The following is a 23159-nucleotide window of genomic DNA, read 5'->3' as shown; positions in this document are numbered from 1 at the left end:
TGGTAGTACAATGTGCCGTGCCTTGCTCTTCACTGAGGTTCAATCCAAGTATAAAGCGATGAGCTACATAAGTATGTCTTCCCCAGATAAGCATGCAATGAATTTTCCATAACCTGCCATAAACTGGGAGTACAAGCTACAAGCCAACATTCTATTTAAACTGGCAAATGGATATTGTCACATCGCTTGATGGTAGCCTTACGGTCCCTTATGGTTGAGAATCGAGAGCAGGTGTAGACCCCTTATCTCCACGTGACCTCATTGCTTTGTTTATTCTGATTCTTCCTTGGGCCTGTTCTCTCGTGGTCGCAATCGAGCTCTCACCAAGGAATCTTGCACCATTGTCATGTAACCCAGCCTCATGGGTTATGCCTCGTCTATAGTATAAAGACGATCGATTCCATCGCAGAAATGGCGCGCTCAAAGACTATCCGTGCGCCTACAACCGCCAGTCTTCCCAACACTCTCCGCATCCCCTCCTCCACCCCGTCTCTGATAAAGTCATTTGCGCGGCTGTCCCGTCAGGCTCTTCTGGACCTGGTATTTCAATGGCTCGATGATCGCAACGCGCAATTGTTTCCACCGTATCTTGAGCAAGACGAAGCCGAGAACCCCGACGACGATGAACTCAGCCCGTATCCGGCCGCCGAAACCATCGAAGACGTCCGGAATGCTTACCAGGATCTACAAGATAGGAAGGGCGGCAAACGCGAAGTGATTGATCGTATACTGGAGGGTGACTGGCGACACGGTATTACCTTGCGCCAGCTGGCAATGGTGGACATTCGGTATATGGAAGACCATCCAGCAAGTCTGCGATGGACAGCATTTGAACTCAGTCGCATTGGCATCGATGGTACTCGATCCACAGGAGCAACTATACCTGACGCTTCCGCATGTCTACCGCGCATCCACGCCGCCACTTTCCTGAGCAACCTTCAGCAGCAGATTTCTCCCCTGGTGAAAGCGCATTACCATCTCGTCCGCTCATCCTCGCTTCCGCTCACATTCCTGCGGATCTTCGTAACCAATTCTCCATACCAATACCCTCGCCAGTCACCTGAGGCTTTGACGGACTCATCGCGACTGATGTACGTCGCTTTCCCCGACAGTTGCCCATTCATCTACACGTCCATGGCGACATCGCCGGGCGCGAAATCGAATACGTCCACCAACCATGCGGTCGCAACCGATGCTCGGAGTCTGCAGCGCATTGTACGAGACGCTTTACCTAAAGCATTATCGCGGCCACAAGAGCGATATGCTTTGAGAGCGACCTCTCTGACAGCAAAGAATCTGCAAGCGTTGCTGGCGCTCCGCGGTCCTGGAAGATCCAACGGGGCCAATGGGGCGTTCAGTATATTCGCCGACGCGGTACTGGAAGGGAGTCCCTTGGACCCACGTCCGTCGGATACGGTTTCTCCAGAAGAGCACTTCCACCAAGAGTCAGACCCTGGCAAGGAGAACGAAAGCGAGGACGACAGCAATACGATCAAAGGGACGGAGCCTGCTTCCCATATCGCCAAGAAACGCAAATTAGCCGTCCATTCTCGTTTTGGCACATCTGGAACCCTCTCGTCTGCCCCTCTGGACCGCCTTGACGTGCGCCTGCTTGATCCGGCGAACGACGAGGATGATGAACATGATGTGGACCGCACGCAGCCAACAGTATCCCTCTCCTTTGCCGGCTCGGACGTCATCAGCGGTATCCGCAAGCTCGCCGAACTGGGTGTTGTTGAGCCGGAACGTATGCCGTCCTGGATGACGGGCGAAGACGCAGTCAGCGTAGCTGTTGTTCATCGAGGAAAGCGTATAATCAAAGATGGTTGACGGCAGGAACCAGTCTCAAGAAACTCTTGATCGCCAGCCCAGCGAAACATTCTGCGGGAGAATCAGGCCTGACTGTGGACAGGCCCCCGCTCGACGAGAGCAACTGCCGGGGAGCAGTAAGACAGCCCGCGAAATACAGCTGGACAAAACCCTAGAGTTCGTGTCTGTCCATGACACTGAATATTGGGTGACGATGTGGAGTCGTCAAGCTCTTCTGCGATAGCGCAGGCACAGACGATTACCTATCATGCCTCTTGGATGTACCGCGACCAGGCGAGCAGAATTCCGGGTTTGATCCGAGCCTCATAAGGTCGATAGATGGATATATTGAACATCTATGAGTTACACAGCTACACATCGGTCCCTCGGACACAACAAACTGCAAGCGAAGTATCATTGGAATACGTCAAGCAACACAAATACAGATAGGGGTATATAGCAATCTAGACCAATCCAAAATCCAGTGACCGACGCCCTTGCGCCATGTAGCACGCAAACCTCATTACCAGTGCGAACGCCTCTGCCTACGCGACCCATAATAGGACGATCCCGGGTACCCCCAGGGCCGATAATATGTTGAAGAGTCTATCACCAACCGTTGATGATTAGTAACCTTTCCACGAGAAACGAAGAACCAGACGAAGGGAGCAAGTACAGGGATGGTCTCGTACCGCGTTGGCCAGGCATGCCGAGCAGATGCCCCACATTGACATAACCTTCGTCGTTGACGTATCCGTTCTTGGTGAGCTGTTCCAGATCCAGTTCGCTACTACTGGTCTCCCACGCAGAACGGCTAGACGAGAGTCAGTATATCTCCACAATCTGTGTCTCGGGTAGTAGAACCCACCAGTAAACGCAACGGACCCCCTGCGCGTTCTGCGTTGCCGCCCATTTCTGGAAACACGTCTTGTGGACGTTATTCCCGCATGCTGCGCGGCACCAAACGATCTCGTCTTTCTCTGGCTCGAGTTCCATGAAGCAGATGGGACAGTCTCCTTCGATGGGCTTGCGCTTGCCGTTGTTGTCCTCCGGTTCTTCTTTTTGGCGGCTGAGGGGTGATGACTGGTACATTTCACGAAGTTCCTGCATATGCGGATCATGTAAGTGAACTTGAACGATTGTGTCCTTTGAATGAATTCTTACCGAGGATAAGAATGCCAGCTGATACTGGAGATGTTCCGGGGCTTTGAGAGCGTTTATTAGGGCTTGATAGGCCATAGTAGTTAGTGCCTGTAAGGATAGAATAAACATGTAATGCCAGTGACGAGCGAATAAGGGTCGCAATGTTGAAAGAAATGCCGTCGACATACCGTAGAATATGTGCTTGCACTGATTTCCTTTGTCTCCATCCGGACAATCGCAGGAAGGCACCTTCCCAATGACGATCTTGTACAGATTTCCAGTTGTTCCCGCCATTTTAAACACGACTTCGGGCGCATCATCGACCTCGGTGACAGAATGTTCCACGACGCACATCCTGGTCAATGGCCGGGTTAGTGAAAGTCGCATGAAAGCAGCACAGCCAATCCCTACCTCTGGGTTCTTGCCCGCACCAGCCTAGCCATTATACACTTGGGAGCCTGCTTACGGAACGGCCTAGCGCGTCGCTCGGGAGTCGGCTCGCCAGAGCATCGCTTCTTGGGGCTTCGAGTCTTCTTGGTCGGAGTCGTGACGGGCGAGTCTGCGGTCAAATCGATCACGATGGAGCCAGCTGAGGCTGCAGAGACGTTATTCGCTCGTCTGCGCGCATTTTTTACTGGAGTGGTCAATGATTCGATGCCTTCACCGGCGTCCAGCTTTCTCTTGGTTGTTGACCGTGTCTTGCCGATTGTGCTCGCGCTGTAGGCTCGAGGTTGCGCCGGCGAGGAGCTGGTGATTTTTTGACGCGATGTTGTCGTTCGTGTAGTTCCCATATTGACTAGCAGCACGAGCCACGTATACAGAGACTCAAATGACGGTAGATGCTGGTAGACGGATCTGAGCTGCGGTGGCGTTCGGCAAGTTGATAGACGCGACCAGGAACGCTGACATAATCACATCCAAATCAATCGGCGAAGATGGACGTAAACCTGATAATGACTTGATTTCTGTACCTGAAACCTCATTTGTAAGGGGAAGAATACTTCAAATAGCCAGTCGATGGCACAAAACGGCGTAGGATGATGTGGAGGTTTGCTGGGTTTGTGTACTTTGTCCGGTTTGCTGGCAGCGATAAGTTATCAGTGATAACACAGAGACACAGCATGCATGCGTTCATTCCAACTATTTTTTCGAGACTAACTGTCGAACTCAAAGTAGTACACGAGAGTTTCTATTGCATGAGAGTTATAATAACTTGATAGATTTCAACCAAAGCACTCTCCAGTCTTCGAAGGCCTGAAATATGCTCATCTGGTTGTATTTTGACATTGTAGATAAGAGACTGCTATACCTTTTTGGGAAAGGATTATGTAACCCCACATGACTACATCTTAGGACTTAAGGCCAAACAGATGATTGTCGTTGATGATTTCGACGATTCCTCATGGAATCATAGACTGCAAGAATAACTCCTTCAGGGTAGACTTATGGCACGTCCGCGTGGCTACTCGGGCGCTGATAGCTCCAAAGAACCCCATGCGGTCTCCCTAAAAGGTATGCACCATCGAGATCTCTACTGAAGGTACCTATCGCTAACCCGGCTTCAGTATTACGGTAAGCCGAGCTCAAAGCAGCGTTTGGCGATCATTCTAACCGAGTAAGGCTGTCACGGCCTTCCCTATCCAATCAATATCCCCTTCCTGCTGCAAACACCAAGATTTCAACTAAAGCGTCACTGAGCTATCCATCCGACAGTACCGATGACAAGTTCATCCTTAGTCCTAACGTAAGCTCTCGACTCCTTCCACCAGGCACAAGCTAACAATACCCAGCTAACGCTACCGCCCTCCTTTGGGTCGGCATATGTCGGGGAAACGTTCGCCTGTACGCTCAGCGCCAACAATGAGCTCCCGGAGGACGAGACCTCGCGCGTCGTCACTTCTGTCCGCATCGTCGCGGAAATGCAGACTCCATCCCAGGTAGCCTCACTGGACCTGGAGTCAGCGGACGATCCGGCCCAGACGGAAGGCCTCCACAGGGGCCAGTCCTTGCAGAAGATTGTCCGGTTCGACCTCAAAGAAGAGGGGAATCACATCCTGGCCGTCAGCATCAGCTACACAGAGACGCTGATCGGCTCCGACGCGCAGGCTGCAAGCGGCCGGGTCAGGACATTCCGCAAACTCTACCAATTTGTCGCTCAGCCTTGCCTCAGTGTCAGGACGAAATCCTCGGAGCTGGCTCCGGTGGAGGTGGAGAATAAGTCCTTGGGACCGTATGGGAAAACTCGGCTTTTGCGATTCGCTCTGGAAGCACAGTTGGAGAATGTTGGAGATGGCACCGTGGTTGTCAAGGTCTGTAAGGGAGGCATTCACTGAACATATCATTCCCTGACTGGAAGACAGCAAACGAAACTCAATTCCAAACCGCCGTTCAAAGCCATTCCTTTGAACTGGGAGTTGGAGAGACCCGACAAGGTTGTCTCACAGCCGCCCACGCTGAACCCACGGGATGTGCTCCAGGTTGCATTCTTAGTTGAGCAGGAAGAGGGTCAGCAGGAGGGACTGGAAGCTTTGCAAAAGGACCTGAGACGAGATGGCAGGGCAGTCTTGGGGCAGCTTTCGATTGAGTGGAGGGGTGCTATGGGTGACAAGGGGTTTTTGACTACTGGGAATCTGTTGACAAGGAGACGATCCTGAGGTAATCTTAGTGCTTATACATTAGAATCGCCTTTGCAATATGGTCTCCTGCCTGGCATCATTCGCATTCAATCCTTGTCATTGAAGAATGGCAGATTAAAACTCACCTCAGAGACTCAGTGTGTAGGTTTAGCCGTCACTCGCTGCTATAGAGCAGATCGGACGATCCTGGAGAGACCAGAGGAGCCATCTGGATGAGGCACCTGCCGCCAGATGGCCCTCTCAGATCCTCCCAGTCATGTAGCGTCTTGTCGATATCCTCCCCTACCCATTGACCACTGCTACGCTTAACCAGTAGGTATACATACTGTCAACCTGCCAAGCGTCAACTAGCAAGAAATAGTGAATCCTCTTAATTATGCTAAACAATACCAGCGGGATATCAATAGTGTCTTAGATAGAAATAACCAGTAACCAACCCAAACACCCATGTTATGTTGACTCCCATCCCAAGCAGACAGACATCCATCCTTCCCTCGCAAACGGAAAAAATGCAAAAGCAGGAAAACATTGATTTATTCTAACCCACTCTGTCATGCAGTTATCTTGCGTAAGTTCGTTGCGTATCTCACAGCAGGCTCTCCTCTGTATAAAGTCATCGTCATGTTCGGCGTTATCAATTCTTTGTCGTCGCTGTCGTTGTCGTCTCAGTCGTCCCTTCAGGCACAGCATCAAAGGGATCCTCCTCCTTCAATTCTGCTGGCCGCTCTTCCTTGTCCTCTTTCTCCTGGTCGCCTTCATCGCCAGTTATCTCACCCCATCCTGAGCTGCGACGACTGATCCTCCCCGTCATGGGCTGATTGACGGACCCGCTGGCGATCGCGACACCCATCCCGCCCGAGATGCTCGCCGCATAACTGTCGTTGCGACTGTGCGAATACGCTGCACTCTTGATACTTGCACCATCTCCCGTGCCTGGATTCGGTTTGTTATGGTAGCTCCCTCGCTCGCCGCTCGCGATCGCACCGGAGGCTGAGTATACACTAATCCGCTCCGCGCTAGCGAGACCCACCATGCTGGGACGATTAAGTACTCCGGGCGGATTAAATGTTGACGTGTTGGACGGCTCCCCAACATTTGCGCTGAGCACGCTCAGAGGCAGACTCTCGCGACTACCACCAAATACCGAGGACGGCGCCAGAGCGCGGATCGATGCGTTCGTATCCAGCGAGTTCCTGCGGCGCCGTTTGGAAGATGAAGCCAGAGTGAGGATGGATGCGTTGTCAGTAAGAATATTGTTGGCAGTCGCAGTGCTGTAGGTATGAGAGTGGCCGTGAGGGGCAAGGTGGGATGGCACCGCGGTCGCAGGGGATGAAGGAAATGGCTGGGAAAATTGTACTTGTTGATTCGCTGTGCTGTGCGTCGAGTTCGCATGCGCTAGGCCGTGATGTGTACTTTGCACGTTGTAGAAGTGTGTGGACGGCGCGGCGGACTGCACGGTAGTTAGGGTGGTGGTCAACGAACGGACCGACGGCGCGGGCGAAGAGAAGGTACTTCCTTCGCCTCCGCCGTGAGAGCTGATCCCTCCTCCTGCTGTAGCCATCGTTCCTGCCTTGGAGTATGCTGCCTCTGAGATGGCCGTGTCGCCGTTCGTTGAAATGGTCGGGGCCGTCGACTTTGCACTTGTCGCAGGCACCTGGTTGTCGTATCCGGAACAGGCAATTGAAGGTTCACTCTGTGAGCACGATCGTCGCCCATTCACATCATTTGTATCCGAGACCGAAGAGATGAAATCGCTGCTGTATTCACCGACAACGTTCATGGTACCGGAGAGGGGGTAAGGGTTGTTCTTGGTGTTGTTTCTCTTGTTCTTGTGAGAGTCATGGCGTTTATGGGACCAGCGAATTGTACTGGAATCGGTCGAGGAGCCCTTCAGACTGGCAAGTCTCTTCATCCAGCTAGAAAACGGGTGGCGGCGTCCACTGCGAACTATCATCTGTCAATTTGGGTTTGTCTCAAGAGGGGCAGAATGCTCGTGAAGACGTACCATGAGTCCGCGTAGGGACCTCAGCTGTGGCCATTCTGGCCAGGTGACGATCTACAAGTAATTGCAAGGTGGATGATTAGAGTTGGGGATTTCCAAATAGTCGGTGTCTTCAATCAATGTCGAGTGAAGAAGGTCGCAAGTACAGGTAACAGAGGGACAGATCGGGCAATCAGATAAGCCACAAATCACCGAAACATAGGTGGACGCTGAAGTATGGGATCACGGCTCGTCAGATCCTTCAGCTGCCCGATAATAAGCTAGCTTCAATACTGCAGAAGAAGAAGAAGAAGAAATGAAAGAGTAAGATCGAACCAAGGGAGTATGAGAATATAATGGTCGGGTAAATGCTGGCTGCGTGTACAACGCCGTCAGGAGTCCCAAGGGGGATGACTGTCTGCACGTGATGGCTGCCTCTGGCCCAAACAATCTGCGCTGGCGCTTCTCCTCTCCTCCCACCTCATGCTGACTCGAAACGGCTATATTTGAGCTGTGAGCAAAATTAGCTCTTTAGCAATAAACAAAACTTTTATTTTTGTCCGGTAGCCCGGATGGGTCAATCAGACCGGCTGCGATGAGGACTTGGTCTAGAAGGGCTTGTGCAGCGTCCGCGATGGTGGTTCCATTCTATATATCTGTAGATGTTTTCGTCACGCTGTTTCGGACTGAGGATGAGTTTGCAGAGGCGTTGAATAAGATCGAGAAATCAAGTGATAGGGTCCATGGCTAGTTTGCGTTGGGGATGAATATGAGTGGAGGAGAATAGAAGCAGTCATTGTACTCGTGGTCATTCAATCAGGTACAAACGGCATCCCGGGCAAATAGCCAAATTTAATTATAGCAGGCGCTAAATCCCGTTCCTTGTGTCTAATCGCTTATATATATCATCGCTTCCCCAGAATTACTATAAGTACATGCGGTCATCTCACGTCAGACTCGTACTTCGACCTCATCTTTCCCATGGGACTTCCACCCCCAGGTCGGCTGCCACTCGCATCGCTGATACAATACATCCCTCCAAGAGCACCATCCCATCCCAGCACCATCCTCCCGCTAGATACACGCCGTTATCACCACTGCGCCAGTTGACTGCCTTAGAACCAGCGTGTCTGTCCCCTTCGTCAAAAACACGATTGATCAGCCGCCGGCTCTGGTGACTTCGCAGCACGCGCGTAAATGACGCCGATTGAATGACTTTGGTCTCATCGATCGGCGTCAGCGGGTTTGTCGTGACAAGGATCGAGTTTGGCTGCACGTGGACCGATTCCGTGATGGTCCCGTTGGAGCGGAGGTAGATGTGCTGTGGGCTTCCCGGTTCCCTGGAAACCGAGACTCCTGGCTTGACTCCCATCCCCATCTGCGGCAAATTGGCAAAATCCGTATGCGCCACGGTCTTCACCGTGGTCGTGGGAACCTCGCCCAGACTCAATGTCAAGGGCTCGAAGATGTGCGCCACGACATCCGGGGACACGGCCAGAACGACCAGATCGAACAATTCGGTGGTTTCCTGAGCCTTGCTGTCCGCTTTGCAATACGTGAGTTCGACTCCGTCCGGCCTCGGCGTGACTTTGGTCGACTGGACACCAAGCCGCACGTCCAGCCCACGCAGGAGCGACTCCTGGACCGCGTGGACCCCATCCGTCACAACATAGTGCGGTTGACGATGCGTGAGCTTCTTGTACTCGAGCACATCGGTTGCGGGAAACCGGAGCAGCTCCTCGTGCGAGCAGGTACAGACGCTCGAAATCAGCGGCAAGAGGTAATTGGCGTTGTAGTACTGCGGCAGATAGATGCGGAGAAGATAGTGGTCGAACGATTCATCTTCTGCCGGAGTGACAAGAAAGCAACACACGGTGAACCACAGATAGCACAAAAGTGCAAAAACGGCTTCGATAAGCCACTGGAAAACGTCTCCCTCGCGAGGGAGTAACGGGGCCAGCCGGTGGAAGTTGGAAGTATGCACCATGTACGGTTCTTCCTGCTGCTGCTGCTGCTGTCGTCGCGAAGACAGCCGAGAGAAGCTAAAAACAAACGGTTGCGAATGGTATCGAACTCCCAGGTAGTCATACATGCGGATGAGATTGCGATAGAAGCCGCCGGCAAAGGCGCGCATGGGCACGTCGGCCCAGACCGATTTGCTAACCCCTGGCTGCGAGGGGGGAATCTGTATTGATTCCGCACTCAAAGAAACTTGATCTCTCTATTCAATGTCAGTGATGATATGATTTTGCCTGTTGAACATTGAAGTACCTTGTCAATTAGTCGCACTCGGAACCGTTGCTGTGGATCATGGTGTAGCAAGTAGGCCGTCACCAAACCCGCCATTCCTGTGCCCACCACCGCGACATGACGACGATTCTCTTCCATCGTCAACACCTATCAGATCAATTGATCCTCGAGGAAATTCTAAGGGTTGTAACTACTGAATGAAAGGACAGAAACAAGAACTGACGTCGGGAGGAAAGCGTTTATTTTTTTCTGTTGATGGAGAGACCCGCAACTTCTTGGCTCAGGAATGGATCAATCGATCGATCATGCTCAATTAATGATAACATGATCACCCACGGCAAGGGGCTCTGGAGTAGAAAGCATGTGCTGTTTCTACTTTCTGGCTTTAAGGTTTAACTCACTTTGGTGCTGTCTCCGAATCGAGATGCCTCGGCCACTGAATTTGCACTGATGACCTTCAGGGTCGAACTTTGGCCCGCCCTAATTAAGGAGTATTGAGAAAGTGATCGTCTTCTGCACTGGTCGAGGCTTTCCTACACCATGCCGTCATACCTTTGACTATTCTCCTGGATTTCCTGGGATTCCTGCTGTTATAATTGTGATCATCCTTCGCACATTGACCATGCTAGAGGCCTGGAGAATTTCTGCCACTCTGCAGTGGCAATCGAGCAACACACGATCGAGGTAGGGGGGTTGCCGCTTCGCCGACGGCCTGACTATATCGATCCGCAGAAGATTGACTTCCTCCGTATTAGGAAATTCCGGAAATGTCTTCAAGACACCAAATTCGGTGATCCCCAAGGGAGTGAGTCTTTCCCTGGGGGGTGAATGATTTCCGCAACTCCCGAGTCGCTGTCATCGGTCAGGAGTTGGCCTGCCTTGGCCATTTCTGCCCTGTCCCCGGGGCCCATTTATTCGCGTCGAAGCGCACATATGGACGAATTCTGAGATCGCGCACAACTCAAAACGTCAGACTGTGCTGGTCATCGAGACTCGATGTCTTCGGGAGTATGATTTCGGTACCGACAGCCTGAATCTGACTTCCTGTCCTTAGGAAGCAATGTGTCTGAAACAAGCAGAACAAAGAGCACAAATCAGGATGTGGTTGCGACATAAGTCAGCGAGAACTCCCCAAGAAAGTCGCGCAAGCTCATCCGCAACATCATCCTGTTCAAGGGAATTGCTCCTAGCCTGTACCATTCTGCAGTGCCTTAGATCGGGGAAGCAGTGGCAAGAGCTAAGCAGCATCCAATCCACGAGTTATTTCAGCTCTCTCTCTCCAGCAAGTACCTTATCATCCAATAAATGTATGACTGATGACGCACCAACCTCGACGAATGAGACATGTCTCTTTAAATGGCGATTCGGCTTAATCAGAAGCCACGACACGATTCACTGTTGCAAGTACCTCTTTGACACATTCCTTCTTACTTCTCGTTATGGACACGTCCGAAATCTGGACAGGGATTCTCGGGGGCTTCCAACGATTGAGGGTCGGGGTTGGATCCGTGCAATGCCAGCAATTACCTGGAGGAGATTGATGAATGCAGTGTTGTCAGGTTGCTTACTCTCTGGTTCGACACGAGGAGGTGGTCTATATCGATGTCAATCAGGCCGAGTCTTACAAAGATAATGTTGCGTCTCTTCTTTTGAGTTTTCTCACCGGCTTGACTGGCAATGTCAGGTCAGTATGTGACTTGGGATCTGTTGCTTTGGTTCCCAGGAAAAGAGATCATCCTTTTCCCCTGTGTAGACCACCGGAAGCAATCAGACGGATAAGAGGGAAGGTTGTGAATACTCTGCTAGCTATTAATGCACTACGGAGTACATCGGAGAGAAAAAGTGAATGAGATCAATAGTTTGATTGACCTAGAGAGAACCTTCAATTGAATATATACAAGTACAGTACAATGCCTTTCCTCCAATCGAATCCGATCCATATCCATTTCCAATCCAGGTATCACAAATTCCAACCAAGTTTCCTTTCCTTGCCAACCCAGCATGATGCAGTCCAATCCAATGAATCAATCAATAATAGTAAAACATTTCCTCGCGACGAATCGACGTTCCAGCATCCACAACCAAGGGGTATCTATTCCTGTCTTTCTGTTGCCTCCCGGAGCCGCGAGGCTCAGTGTAGTAGGGGTCTAATCCCAGAGCACCTGTGCTATGCACACCTTTTGATATCCCTAGGGTACTCCAACTCAATCCGGTCGCTTTGTCCAGAACGATCGCAAGAAGAAAACAAGAGCAAGAATTTTGAGAAAACAAGTGCCGCCCGAGATATTAGAAGTATCGACAACGAAGGTGCGAACCAAAATAAGCGATAGCGTCGTATAAAGCATAAGAGAAGAAAATCAAATCGATGAAAATTCGTAAGGTCGTAACATAAGCTCGACGGCCGTCAGTACGGTCGTAATCGACATGAAAACGATATGGCTAATAGAATCAACCATTGGTCGCGACCGACTTGGCCTTGGAAGGATGAGTCCAAGAGAAGAGGTCAAATTTGTCCTTGGCGTTCTCCAGGATGGAGGAGGCGCTAGACTCCGGCTGCAAACTCGGCCGCTGCGTGATCTCGCGGGGCTCCAGAATGAGAGAGCGACGATAGAAAGTCTGCAGGCTCTTTTCGCCGTTGGAGCGCACCCGCACCAGCTCGTTCTGCATCCAGGTCTGAAGTTCGGGAACTTCGGTCAGACGGTAGGGAATCTGGAACCGTTGGAGCTCGCTGATGATTTTGGCGGTCTTCATGTGCTTGTCAAAGTTGATGACTGCCATCTCACCGTCATCGGTGGGCAGGCTTCGCAGCGGCTGGTTTCCGTGGTCTACAAACGTCAGGTCTGTGAGGTAGGTGCCGACGAAAGGAAGACACGGCGGGACATGGGTCTGCAGTCTCTGCCGCAGGACAGCATAGTTGCGCGACACATCCACGATGCCCCGCAGGATCTCGAGGGTAGTCTTGGTCTTCTGCGATACCACCTCCCAGGTCCGCTTCAGACGCGAAATCATTGACGAGTTCAGAGAGCAGATAATGGCCATCAAGGTGTCATAGTTGTTGAGTTCCAGGCACTTGTTAGCAATCTTGACCCAGTGCTTGATGATGGCCGCCCGCTTCTTCGGTTCCTCCAGCTGCAGGATAGAATCAGCCACCAGATGAGCGAGATCGGTGGACAGAGTCGACATGGCACGGACGTTGACGGCCAGCGAAGCGCTCTTCTTCATCCACTCCGTCGCCAACAGCTCCTCGGGAAGAATGGCGCAGAAGATGCGTGACTCCTTGATGGTGAACTGACGGGCCAGTTCCATAGGATCGAAGTCCAGGATGCTAATCGCAGCCTCGCCGTTCTTCCACTGCTTCAGCAGGTTCACCTCCTTCTTGCCGAGAATGGGAGGCGGGAGAGGAGTGTCTGGGTGCACATATTGTGCGGTTGCGGTGTTGGTCTTTCCCATGGACGAGACGAGACGGGGCACAACGGGTCCCTGGAGCGTCGAAACCTTGTCCGTCAGTTCCAGAAGGCGTTTTCCGGCGGAGGGAAGGGATTGCATCAGAGTAGTGTTGGCAAAGTTGACGATAAAGTCCAGAGCCGAGGTATCACAGTCATGACGCCAGTGAGACTCGAGCCAACCCTTGAACACGTTGTACACGCGGAGACGAACGGGTCCCGCTGCATGTGGAGTGTCGCCAATGTAGTCAAACCGATCCGCAAGGGCCTCCGCAAACTCCAGCGGCGTCGCAAATAGACGGAAGGTGAGGTAAAAGGTCGAGACGAACATCGCATCTGGCGTTGATCCATGAGCGGTGAGCTTCTCGATCAGCGCCCGGAGGCTGCCGCCCATGACTTGACCATCCTTGAAGATCAATTCGTGCGCATAAGTCTTCTCCAGAATATTTACTTCTGTCTCCTCTCCCTCCTCCGCCAGCGTCGAGTGGCTGACACTACTCTTGAGCGATGGAGCCTGGTAGCTGCAGCCAATGTCTGGGGACGTGGCTCGAGTAGAAGTTTGTGACACACCACTCATTTCGGAGTCACGGAGGTGGCTGTGGTAGGTGAAGCTGCTTCCAGTACTGGTCACTCCACGGCCAAAAGACTCACCGACCTCGGACTTGGGATGGCTGATACGGTTCTCAAGTATCTTGACACCAACGGTCGCATCATAAGACGACGAGAATGAGGTCTTCTCCGGGCTGGTGGAAAGGATTGTAGTGGATGGTAATGACGTCGCGTCGGTTGCGGCAATGGTAGGGCTGCTGAGCATGCGAGAGTTGAAGGATGATGGAGTGGTGTCGTCGGTAAGACCTGGGGTGGGAGGGGAGTAGTCGAGATCGGTGTTCTGAGGAATCTGCAGGGGAGGCGGTGGGAGTCGCAGGGATGTTCCAGTTTGGTCGCCTTTCTGCTGTTGCAATTGCGACTCGGGTCGAGCGCCGACTAATGGCGTCGCAACGTCTTGCGGCAGTGCCTCGAGTTCGAAATCTCCAACCTGCTCAAGCACCAGGCGAGCTTTGGCCAGACAGTTCCCCGCCGCTCGGACGCAGTCGGTGGCGGCGTCGACCAGTCGCTTTCCTTCATCGGGCATGAAGACAAGCTCGTCGTCGGGGGACTGGGCGGGTCGGAAGGCGTCCCGTGCGGCGAAAACAAGCTCGGACAGTCGCTCATACATCGTATCCTTGGCGCGCTCCAGGAGCGCGCTGCCTTGAGAATCGTGTTCGCAGACGGCCTCGACCACAGTGAGCAGTCCCCGACAGGACCGAACAGCCTGCTCGGTGGTGACAACTAGCTCGGTTGAGGAGCGAGACTGCAGGTGGAGACCAATGAATGAACCCAGCACGCCGAGGAAAGCATCGTACGTGGCGTTGAGTCGTTCCGATGCGAGATTCGGGTTTCGGGCAGCTGCAGCGGGTCCCGAGTAAGACACCCGGTGGGAGATGGATATCCGCTTGGTGGCGACGGAAACGGGCCGTGGCTGCTCAGACATGTCCATTCGGGCGGAACAGCGACTCATAGACATGCAGCTGCGGTTGAGTACCCGCGACTCGTTTCTCTCGGTCTCAGTCTCCGAGGGAGCCGCTTCCGAAATAGCGAATGTCTCAGATGCAGGTGTAGGAGGGGAAGCATAATCCTTGGTTTGCTCCAGCTCCGCGATTGTTCTACTCAGACCAACCTCCTCGTTCCAGATATCGAGAAACCGCACACCACGGGTCACGACGCGGAACGCCTTGAGAAGCATCTCATCGACCAAGTACTCGACCTCGTCTTCTAAGGGATTTCCGCTGGCAATCACTTGGAAACTCTTGGTTGTACGAACAAGGGCTGTAAGATCTGAAAGCAATGCTTTCCGATTTCTTCGCAGACCATCGTGCCTTCGGACAAGGAACGAATCGCGGGTGAGACATTCTGATTTTTCCTGAGCTCTGTCAATGGCTTAGTCTTTCGGTCACTTGGCTGGGGATACTCACCAAAAGGAAGCGTACTCCGGCAATCAGGCCCCTTACGAGATCCTGGTTGCCAAAGTCACGAAGAGACGACCCGCATCCACCACGGATAATATCCCAGAAGTCGGTCAATGCCTTCAGGAGGGGTCTCATGGGTAGTTGGTCGTAGGCTTCGCAGTAATTGGTCGGTAGCCAGCCTCGGGCTCCGGTGTCAAGAAGCGTTCCGTCAGCCCAGCCATTGGTGTGTACTGAGTGTACCAGGATGATATCTCCTTGGTCCAACGGCAGAGTAATCGTAGCTGGCGAAACGTCTCCCGGTGGATGGAACGGATAAAATGCACGAAGATAGTTGTGGAAGACGGCCCGGGAGGGTTCCGTCCGATCCATGCTGTTGTCTTTGGATGAGGTTGCGCAGTAAGGCGTCAAAGGTGGTGACATCTGCAGACTGTGCTGCGAGGAATAATAACGATCGCTAGAAGAGTTTCCGGACTCTGAAGTGGTCGACCCGGAAGGATTTGAGACTCCCTTTTCGACTTTTAACGGCGCAATGTGTTGCTTCATTGGTTCCATGTCTCTATTCCCTAGCGACCTTTTCGTTCTCTTTTTTCGGTTTTGATAGCGTCTAGCTGGGCGCGAAGGTCACTGACCAAAGCGATTAGGTGAGGGAGAAGTCAATGAGCATCCTCAGAGGAGACTGTTCTTTAGAGCTGGTGCAAATGTAAGAGAAATTGGACGTAGAGTAGCGATGACGCCCACAGCGGTCCGACAAGCGGACAGGTTACTCGTCTAGGGTCAATCGTTAGCAGTGGCTTAATCCCTTTTGCACAGTAGAGACGAGGGATGACTGTCTCAGGGAGGTCGATGAGGATGTGTTGGCAGGGTTTATTGTTGTGTACATCAACCTAGGGAATGTTGGCTGCCAGGGGCAGTGGGGAGAAGGAATGGAAGGAATGCTGGGAAGAGAAAGTATTCTTGGATTTTCTTAATTCAATCTTGGAAGAAGCGAGAGCACAGACATACCTATGGTCTAATGGTCAATAACGATGATAGGAAATGATTATCGAACAAGCTGTCAACATGTCCTGCAGCAGCGTCAAGGGATATACCACGCTGCGTACAATCTTGGGAGCAAGGAAGGAACAGGCACACGTTCCAAGGCGTAACGAGGGTGAGAGCAGGAGATAATTCGGCGAGCACGAGAAGGAGGGACCGGAGAATTGGGGGTGGTAGGGGAAGGGGTGAAGGAGAGAAAAGACGAAGAAGATAGGGCACACTTGTTTTCTGGTGATGAAGTAAGTGAGAATCTTCCCTTGATCCCGCCACCTGCAAGTAGTCTCGCAAGAGTAGTCGTGGCTAATAGCTGCAATAGTTGATCTCTTGTCGAGGTTCTGGAACTATGCTCCTTGGGCTGCAAGGACCACTGGGACCCTCGAATCCCGGGGTAAGGATTACGGAGAGGAAGGGAAAGTTGAACAATGGCGTCGAGGATGTCGATTTATTTCTGGTCCCAATCGACACAATCGACAATCGACACTCGACAGTCAGACAATGACTGAGGTCCTGGATGATTATCTCAAGAACAGACCGTGATGGAGTGGGAGGTGGGTATATTGGCTCTGTTCCGCCTCAAACACCAAGCAAGGGCTGAGAAACACCAACAGCAGGGAGGAATGAACGGTCCGTCTGTTTGTCAATTCGAGTTTCTTGTTTGGAGCGAGGGATTGCCACAAGCAGCAATTGTTTAATAACGACGACGATGTTAATATAATGATGACGATGATAATAATAATAATGAATGATCGTAGACCAGCAATGATCTTTGAAGGAAGTGGGAGAGAGAGGGAAAGGAGAATGTGATGAACAGATGGAAGTAGTAGTATCAGGCTATCAGCATAAGTATATGGTCTGGATAGTAGTCATAGCAGGTGGAATCATAAGAATAACAATTAATACTGATAGTAATATGGTTATTATTATTATAATTATTTTCATTGATATATCAGAAAAAAAAAAAGAAAAAGAAAAGGAGAAATAAGAATATTAATAAGTTGCCATGTAAAAGGGACTAGAACCAGTCGTTGAGAACCAACTAGGCTAGCAAATAGTCCGTTAGCACTACTTTTTCCGTAGTCGAACGATAATCAATATACTAATATGTAAGTAAAAAAAAATACAATAAAACAAAATCAGCCAAAAATCCCGTGCGAAAGAAAGGACCCAATTCTTTCCTTAGGAAAGGTGGATATGCTCTCCATGACACTAAAGTAGGGTGGAATCGGGAGAGCATGGAGTATTGGAGTGATGGGGAGTTCAGTCAACAGGACTCCAGGAGAATGATCATTTAACACCCTTATTATCCGTACTATGTCCTCAATCTTGAAGGTAGGTAGGGTAGTCCCATCTTCCCAAGTCATGTGCTTCGTATGCTGTATCCTTATCACGGTTCCTAGGCCGATCCTTTGATGCCATTCCATCGGCCGTCCTCATTTTCCGAGGACAGAAAACGAAGAGCTTGACCCTCGACCAAACGCAAGCTAACGAATGTCGCCAGAGCCAAAATCCAGGATATGCTAGGATGGATTGGGTAGGTGATCATCCATCACATCAGTCCAGTGTCCTGTCCTGAGTCCCAGTGATCACCCGTTCGGTTGGAGATGAGGATTTACTTCACGGTATCTAGTCACTAAGTACGAAATCAAACACTAAAATGATCCCAATGATCACTGGTTTGAACACTTGGGGGGCTGGAACATCTCCAGAGGGAACCTGAGATTGATCATCCTCCAGCATTCAGTGGAAAATATCTACCAAGATGACCGCATTATCACAGACTACCTAAGAAACGGCTCGAGGACGATCCAAACGGACCGAGTCCATTCTCCCCTGTCCAACACTCCAAGTCTCCAAATAGCCATGATCCTTGTCCTTACGGAGTAGACCCGGAAAAATCTATATATTAATAATCTGCCTATTATTTTGAGAAATAGATTAAATGTCAAAGTACCAACAACCAATGTCAAGACCTAAACACAAGGATAATAAAAAAAAAGATGAATCCTGCGGTTCCACTGTGCAAAGACCTGCATATGGACAAACAGAGGCAAACTCGGCCAAGAATTGGACATTTCCTTAGTCCTTAGCACATTGAGTCTAGCAAGTAAACAAATGCTCCCGTCTTTCTGTGGCAAAGTCAAGTTGGCCCCTCTCTCCCCCTCACGTTGCCGTCAAATTCTATGGAAATTAATCGATAATCAAGACGATTGATCAATCATTCGACAGAACGACTTTGACTTTTGCGTGGAATTTTCAGTACATCCAGAGTAGTCCAAGCTGGGTCTGGTGATCGACGGCGCAGCAACCACCGTCTTGTAGTCGTAGGTACTTCTGAGATTAACGTTGATGGCAGACTCATATTTAGGATGATTTAATATAACACTGTGAGGAGTACCTACCTCTCTATCTCACTGATTTAATGGACTTTCGCTTTCAACATTGTCTTTTATCCCTCTCTGATTCACACCAACAAGAAGAATAGAATCGAAAAATGGGCGTTCGCCTATTGGCAGAATGCAGCAGAACCAAAGGGGAAGTCAGTCCTAAAAAAGGAGCCAAGGTGTTGACTAACGGGATCTTTGGAAATTGGAGCTGTCGACTGTCGCGGAAACAGACTTGATCCTTCAAGATGCCACTACTCCGTACAGTAAGTACGGATTTCTACTTTGTCAGATATCTCGCCTACCATTCTCGTGCAGATAAGTATCTGAATCTACGGAGTACTTGATCAAGATACGCAAGATACATGATTGATGTCTGGTATGATCCCATGGTACTCCGTAGATACTGCCAATTGTATGTAATTTCAAAGCAGTTCATCAGCCGTTGATAATAACCTAAGGTAGTGTCTATATATTAACCGCCCCCACTATCAGGCAATATCATTACAAGCATGGACCCAGCATCGAGTATGCAGTCCTTCATCAAGTCAACCACAGTCCCTTAGAGTCAAAATGCATTGACTTGAGAGTACGCAAGGCGCTGAAAATTTCTCGATATAAGTCACAAAGTCTTCAATCAAGGCATATCTACAAACCGCGCCTCTCTACCAGTGCGGTCTTGACGCACGGTAGGCAGCAACAAATTCGATCCAACTCAGTTTATGATCCCGCATTTTCATTGATATTATCTTTACGGCAAGTCCAATAACCGAATAAACCCAGAACTCCATGGCATACCTTACCAAGAACCGCGTAGCTTACGATGTACCCCGTATATGAGATGATTTGAATTTCACGACGCAAGGGCGGATCTGATATGCCCGTTTCATACTTCCATAGTTTCATTTCACGCATACGTCAAAACCTACCTGGGGCTCTCCGGCACCCCATACATCGTACATATCAGATGATTTACAATATATAATATGAGATGAGATGAGATGAGATGAGATGCTATGATGGCTACCGCGCACTGCACAGACAGCCAGACATAGGACACATGACACCTTATCGCCGATCCACTCCTCTGGAATACCAGCGACCTGGTACAGGGACGGGCTAATCGGATAATATGCTTTCTGTGTTTGTGTCAGCTCCATAGGAGGTTTTACCACTTATGGATACGAGTTATCGAGTACTCGCTTTATCACTCACGAAATGAGCTCATTTGTGGCTGCAACTCATGATAAATGCTACCTACTTGGTCAATTGACTGTAGGATCCAGATAGATCCAACCCATTCTTTGGGTCTATGCTGGAAGACCATAGAGTATCCAACAATCAACGACAGCAAAAAGTTATTCCATCGCATCTGGATCCAAACATCGTAAAAGCACAAGATCCAGTGCTGGGCTGATGCACAAGACCCGATATAGCAGGACTACCACCCGGGCCACCAGGCTACGGCATCTTCCCCGGCCCCAGAGTACTTACGGCTGGCCGCTTGGCACCCAAGTCCAATTTTGAGTCCAGCCATTTCTAGTATGCTCAAGACGAAGACAAAGACTGAGACAATGACACCTTCGGTGGGACAGGTACGTACTTTGGTCTCGCCGCCGTGCCTCGGATTGGACGATAAAGCGCGACACTTGAAAATCCTTCGTGTCGCGGCGTCCGAAGGCGTTCGCCATCTGGGACTTTGACAGTCGAGGGCGGATGCTAATTGAGGCGCTTGTCGTTGTCAGGAGCTTGTTCAGACAAAGGAAGCATGGCTGTCGCTGGATGCTGATGTGTTGGGTCATACAACTCTCTCTGGTGTTGCTAGTCGTCTAGATCTGAATGGCTTGCAAGTCACAAAACTAGTGAGTCCTAACTACTACTGTACTACTCTTCTATTTCCCAAGTAGGAATGTAGTGCTCCATCTATCGTTTGTCTCGCGCTGCGACCTTGTACTGGGATAATCGGGTTTGAAGTGACTGATAGTTGCCGACCGTTGATTCCGCAGCTTCCGACCAGGATCCAGAGCCCAGAGCCCAGACCAAGACTGGATAAAGAGGATAAATGTCGAGAGCACGGAGAGTCGACACACCTGACTTTTTCCTCGCACGAGAGCTACCCTACCCTACCTTATTTAGGCAAATATTTACCTAGGTTAGGTACCTACTCGTCGCCACGGGCCCAACCCACATCCTTCCCATATCCGCAGGATGTGGGTTGGGCCCGTGGCGACGAGTAGGTATCTTTCTGGAGTTTTGCCAATCCCTCTTCTGGATTAGGCTGGGAGGCATTGCTGCTTTATCATTTTTCTGATCACATGATATGACTCACTCTATGTCTGACCGAAAGGTGAGCTGACCTGTATCCTGCTTCCGCACCCTCTCCAAGGCCTCACCACTTCTTCGCCCTTCTCACCTCTGCCTCCAGCTCAAGCGTACATCTGGGCTGGCGACATGGACGCAATCTGGCAGGATCGAGAATGGAGTTTCCCACATTTCAGAGAACACCGGCTGCAAGACTGGTTCGATCTCTTCGATGGCATGGAGATGGTCGGGTAGCTAGATCCTGCTTGAAAAGTACTTTTCGTACAGACCGACTCCAGCTTAAAAGCATCACTCAACTGTTGGGTGACTTCCCCAACGGCCCTCCAGACGATAGCCAATGCCATCAGACGCTGCGGACAAAGTGCGAACGTGTTTTTACCAAGATCTACGAGGAGTACGCCAAACTACACCGTGTGGAATGTTACACTTGATGTTACTATTCTTGAAGAGACGTCGACAATGTCTGATACCGATTCGCAGGAAGATACTGAGTGTTTTGGTGTCGAGATTGTCTCGCCTGTTCTGAAAGTTGACTCCGACTGGGCTCGCAGCATTGAGTCCGTGCTCGGCTCTTCTCGCCTTCCCGCTTTTGTGTCTTTGAAGACCAATCGATCTACTGGCCTGCATGTGCACGTCGGTTACTCAGATGGCTTCGTTGATCGCTTTACGCTTGAGCAGCTCAAGTTACTTGCTGTGGCTGTTGTATTTTTTGAAGGTACGACGCGATATTCTAACCGAGGTCCTCGATACTTGACTTACGACAGCGTAGGTACAATCGACCAACTCCATTCTCCAAGTCGCTCAGTCGCTACAGAAAATCCGGATATACTTTCCAATCGAAATAACCAGCTTCTCAGAGAGCTTTCCGACTCGCAGGCGATCGATGTGATTTCGAAAGCAACTAGCATTACGGAGGTTATTAGCGCTATGCGTTTCGATGAGAGTGCTGACTACTCTGGGTATGGAGAATCGAAAACGTTCAAAGTGAACTTTTCCAGTTTTAATAAGTGCGGCACCGTCGAATTCCGTCAGCGCATTGCCACAACTGACTGCGCTGCTCTGATTCAATGGGTGGAATTTATGGTGTTATTTGTTCAGCGGTCTCTCGAAAAGGACATCAGCTCCTGGACTTCTATCAGTGCCGAATGTAAAGGATTGTCTTACCTATTTCTGGACTTCCTGAATGCGCCAGCACTTTTGGAGAAAATGTGTGGGCCGTGTACTTACGAGATGCCTGCTTCAATGGACCGGAACCCGCTCGGCACCCAAGATGATGCCGAGCATGTCGAACTATCGCATGGCTGCCGTCCGCGGAAGGACTCTCCAGCAGTTCCAGATTCCAGCAAGAATGAACCAGTGGAAACTACCTCGAAGCGTTCGCGATCGCAGGACAGCACACCTGAGGCACCAAAAAAAACGATCTCGTCACGCTAGTACCGCGTAGGCCGAATGTTGACGACGGAAAATTCACATATTGCTCCAATAAGGTCACTTAGTAGTACTCTGTCATGTTTCCATGCTCCGATGTACGAGTACTGTTCTTATCATTTTATTGTTCATCCCACATTCAACGATTCTAAAAGGGGTCATGAGATGGAGTTGTCTGTACAATCATTCCATTAGCTTAATCTCTCGAGGTTGTTTATGCTCGAAAGGGCTTCGTTGTGACAGTCATCCTGAGGGGTATGAAATCCATGTACGGTAGGTCGTAATGCCGGTAACCTAGGAACATTTTTGGGCCTGCAAACTAGTATTCAACAACAGGCTCCCTGCTCGATGGTTGATCGCACTAGCATTTCTCCATCAAGCTGGAAAGTTATCTCTGAATTTGCCTGAACAGAGATGAAGATACTCATTATTACAAAAACCATTACCCTGGGGTTGATGTACAACTGCCTTACCCGTGCGCATGCACCTCACCCTTAAAGCAGCTTGCCTCCTACGCTAATCCAGGCCTAGTGCTAAAGAAGCACTTTGGAAATTCCTTATCTTCCTCTAAGTATGTGAGGTACCTATGTATCTTGTGTTCCCGTCTCCATTCCACCAAATTCGAGCTCGAGCTCAGACTGATGAGCCTATCACAGGGCGCACGTGTTCGCTGTTGTATGCGGGCCAAGCTCCCCTGGGCCCTGGCAGTTCGCCACTGTTTCTTT

At 50.6% G+C, this 23159-nt stretch overlaps 7 protein-coding genes across 7 annotated transcripts; 3 read left to right on the top strand and 4 right to left on the bottom strand.

Moving 5' to 3' along the window:
* Positions 1 to 411: 411 nt before the first annotated feature.
* CDV56_103703 (CENP-N/CHL4 family protein) lies at positions 412 to 1830 on the top strand (the record flags this gene model as incomplete). Its single annotated transcript, XM_026757322.1, has 1 exon — positions 412 to 1830. The coding sequence occupies one exon, from the start codon at positions 412 to 414 to the stop codon at positions 1828 to 1830; it is 1419 nt and encodes a 472-aa protein (XP_026611618.1).
* Positions 1831 to 2418: 588 nt separating this feature from the next.
* CDV56_103500 (RING finger protein) lies at positions 2419 to 3743 on the bottom strand (the record flags this gene model as incomplete). Its single annotated transcript, XM_026757119.1, has 5 exons — positions 2419 to 2623; positions 2678 to 2913; positions 2974 to 3035; positions 3141 to 3307; positions 3364 to 3743. 5 exons carry the CDS (start codon positions 3741 to 3743, stop codon positions 2419 to 2421), a joined length of 1050 nt encoding a protein of 349 aa, XP_026611617.1.
* A 654-nt stretch (positions 3744 to 4397) lies between these two features.
* CDV56_103314 (trafficking protein particle complex subunit 13) lies at positions 4398 to 5606 on the top strand (the record flags this gene model as incomplete). The annotated part of the gene is made up of 5 exons (XM_026756933.1): positions 4398 to 4464; positions 4518 to 4524; positions 4573 to 4696; positions 4743 to 5261; positions 5313 to 5606. The coding sequence occupies 5 exons, from the start codon at positions 4398 to 4400 to the stop codon at positions 5604 to 5606; spliced, it is 1011 nt and encodes a 336-aa protein (XP_026611616.1).
* Positions 5607 to 6222: 616 nt separating this feature from the next.
* CDV56_103081 (uncharacterized protein) lies at positions 6223 to 7627 on the bottom strand (the record flags this gene model as incomplete). Its single annotated transcript, XM_026756700.1, has 2 exons — positions 6223 to 7535; positions 7594 to 7627. The coding sequence occupies 2 exons, from the start codon at positions 7625 to 7627 to the stop codon at positions 6223 to 6225; spliced, it is 1347 nt and encodes a 448-aa protein (XP_026611615.1).
* A 912-nt stretch (positions 7628 to 8539) lies between these two features.
* CDV56_102809 (uncharacterized protein) lies at positions 8540 to 9957 on the bottom strand (the record flags this gene model as incomplete). The annotated part of the gene is made up of 2 exons (XM_026756428.1): positions 8540 to 9790; positions 9841 to 9957. The coding sequence occupies 2 exons, from the start codon at positions 9955 to 9957 to the stop codon at positions 8540 to 8542; spliced, it is 1368 nt and encodes a 455-aa protein (XP_026611614.1).
* A 2310-nt stretch (positions 9958 to 12267) lies between these two features.
* On the bottom strand, positions 12268 to 15688 carry CDV56_102048 (guanine nucleotide exchange factor; the record flags this gene model as incomplete). The annotated part of the gene is made up of 2 exons (XM_026755667.1): positions 12268 to 15222; positions 15275 to 15688. The coding sequence occupies 2 exons, from the start codon at positions 15686 to 15688 to the stop codon at positions 12268 to 12270; spliced, it is 3369 nt and encodes a 1122-aa protein (XP_026611613.1).
* Positions 15689 to 20892: 5204 nt separating this feature from the next.
* On the top strand, positions 20893 to 22440 carry CDV56_101089 (uncharacterized protein; the record flags this gene model as incomplete). Its single annotated transcript, XM_026754708.1, has 4 exons — positions 20893 to 20917; positions 21032 to 21236; positions 21285 to 21721; positions 21776 to 22440. The coding sequence occupies 4 exons, from the start codon at positions 20893 to 20895 to the stop codon at positions 22438 to 22440; spliced, it is 1332 nt and encodes a 443-aa protein (XP_026611612.1).
* Positions 22441 to 23159: the final 719 nt, after the last annotated feature.

The sequence above is a fragment of the Aspergillus thermomutatus genome, assembly GCF_002237265.1.
Source record: "Aspergillus thermomutatus strain HMR AF 39 chromosome Unknown NODE_216, whole genome shotgun sequence".
Lineage (NCBI taxonomy): Eukaryota > Fungi > Ascomycota > Eurotiomycetes > Eurotiales > Aspergillaceae > Aspergillus > Aspergillus thermomutatus.
The sequence above is the reverse complement of the archived record's forward strand: the minus strand, read 5'-3'. Positions and strand labels throughout refer to the sequence as shown.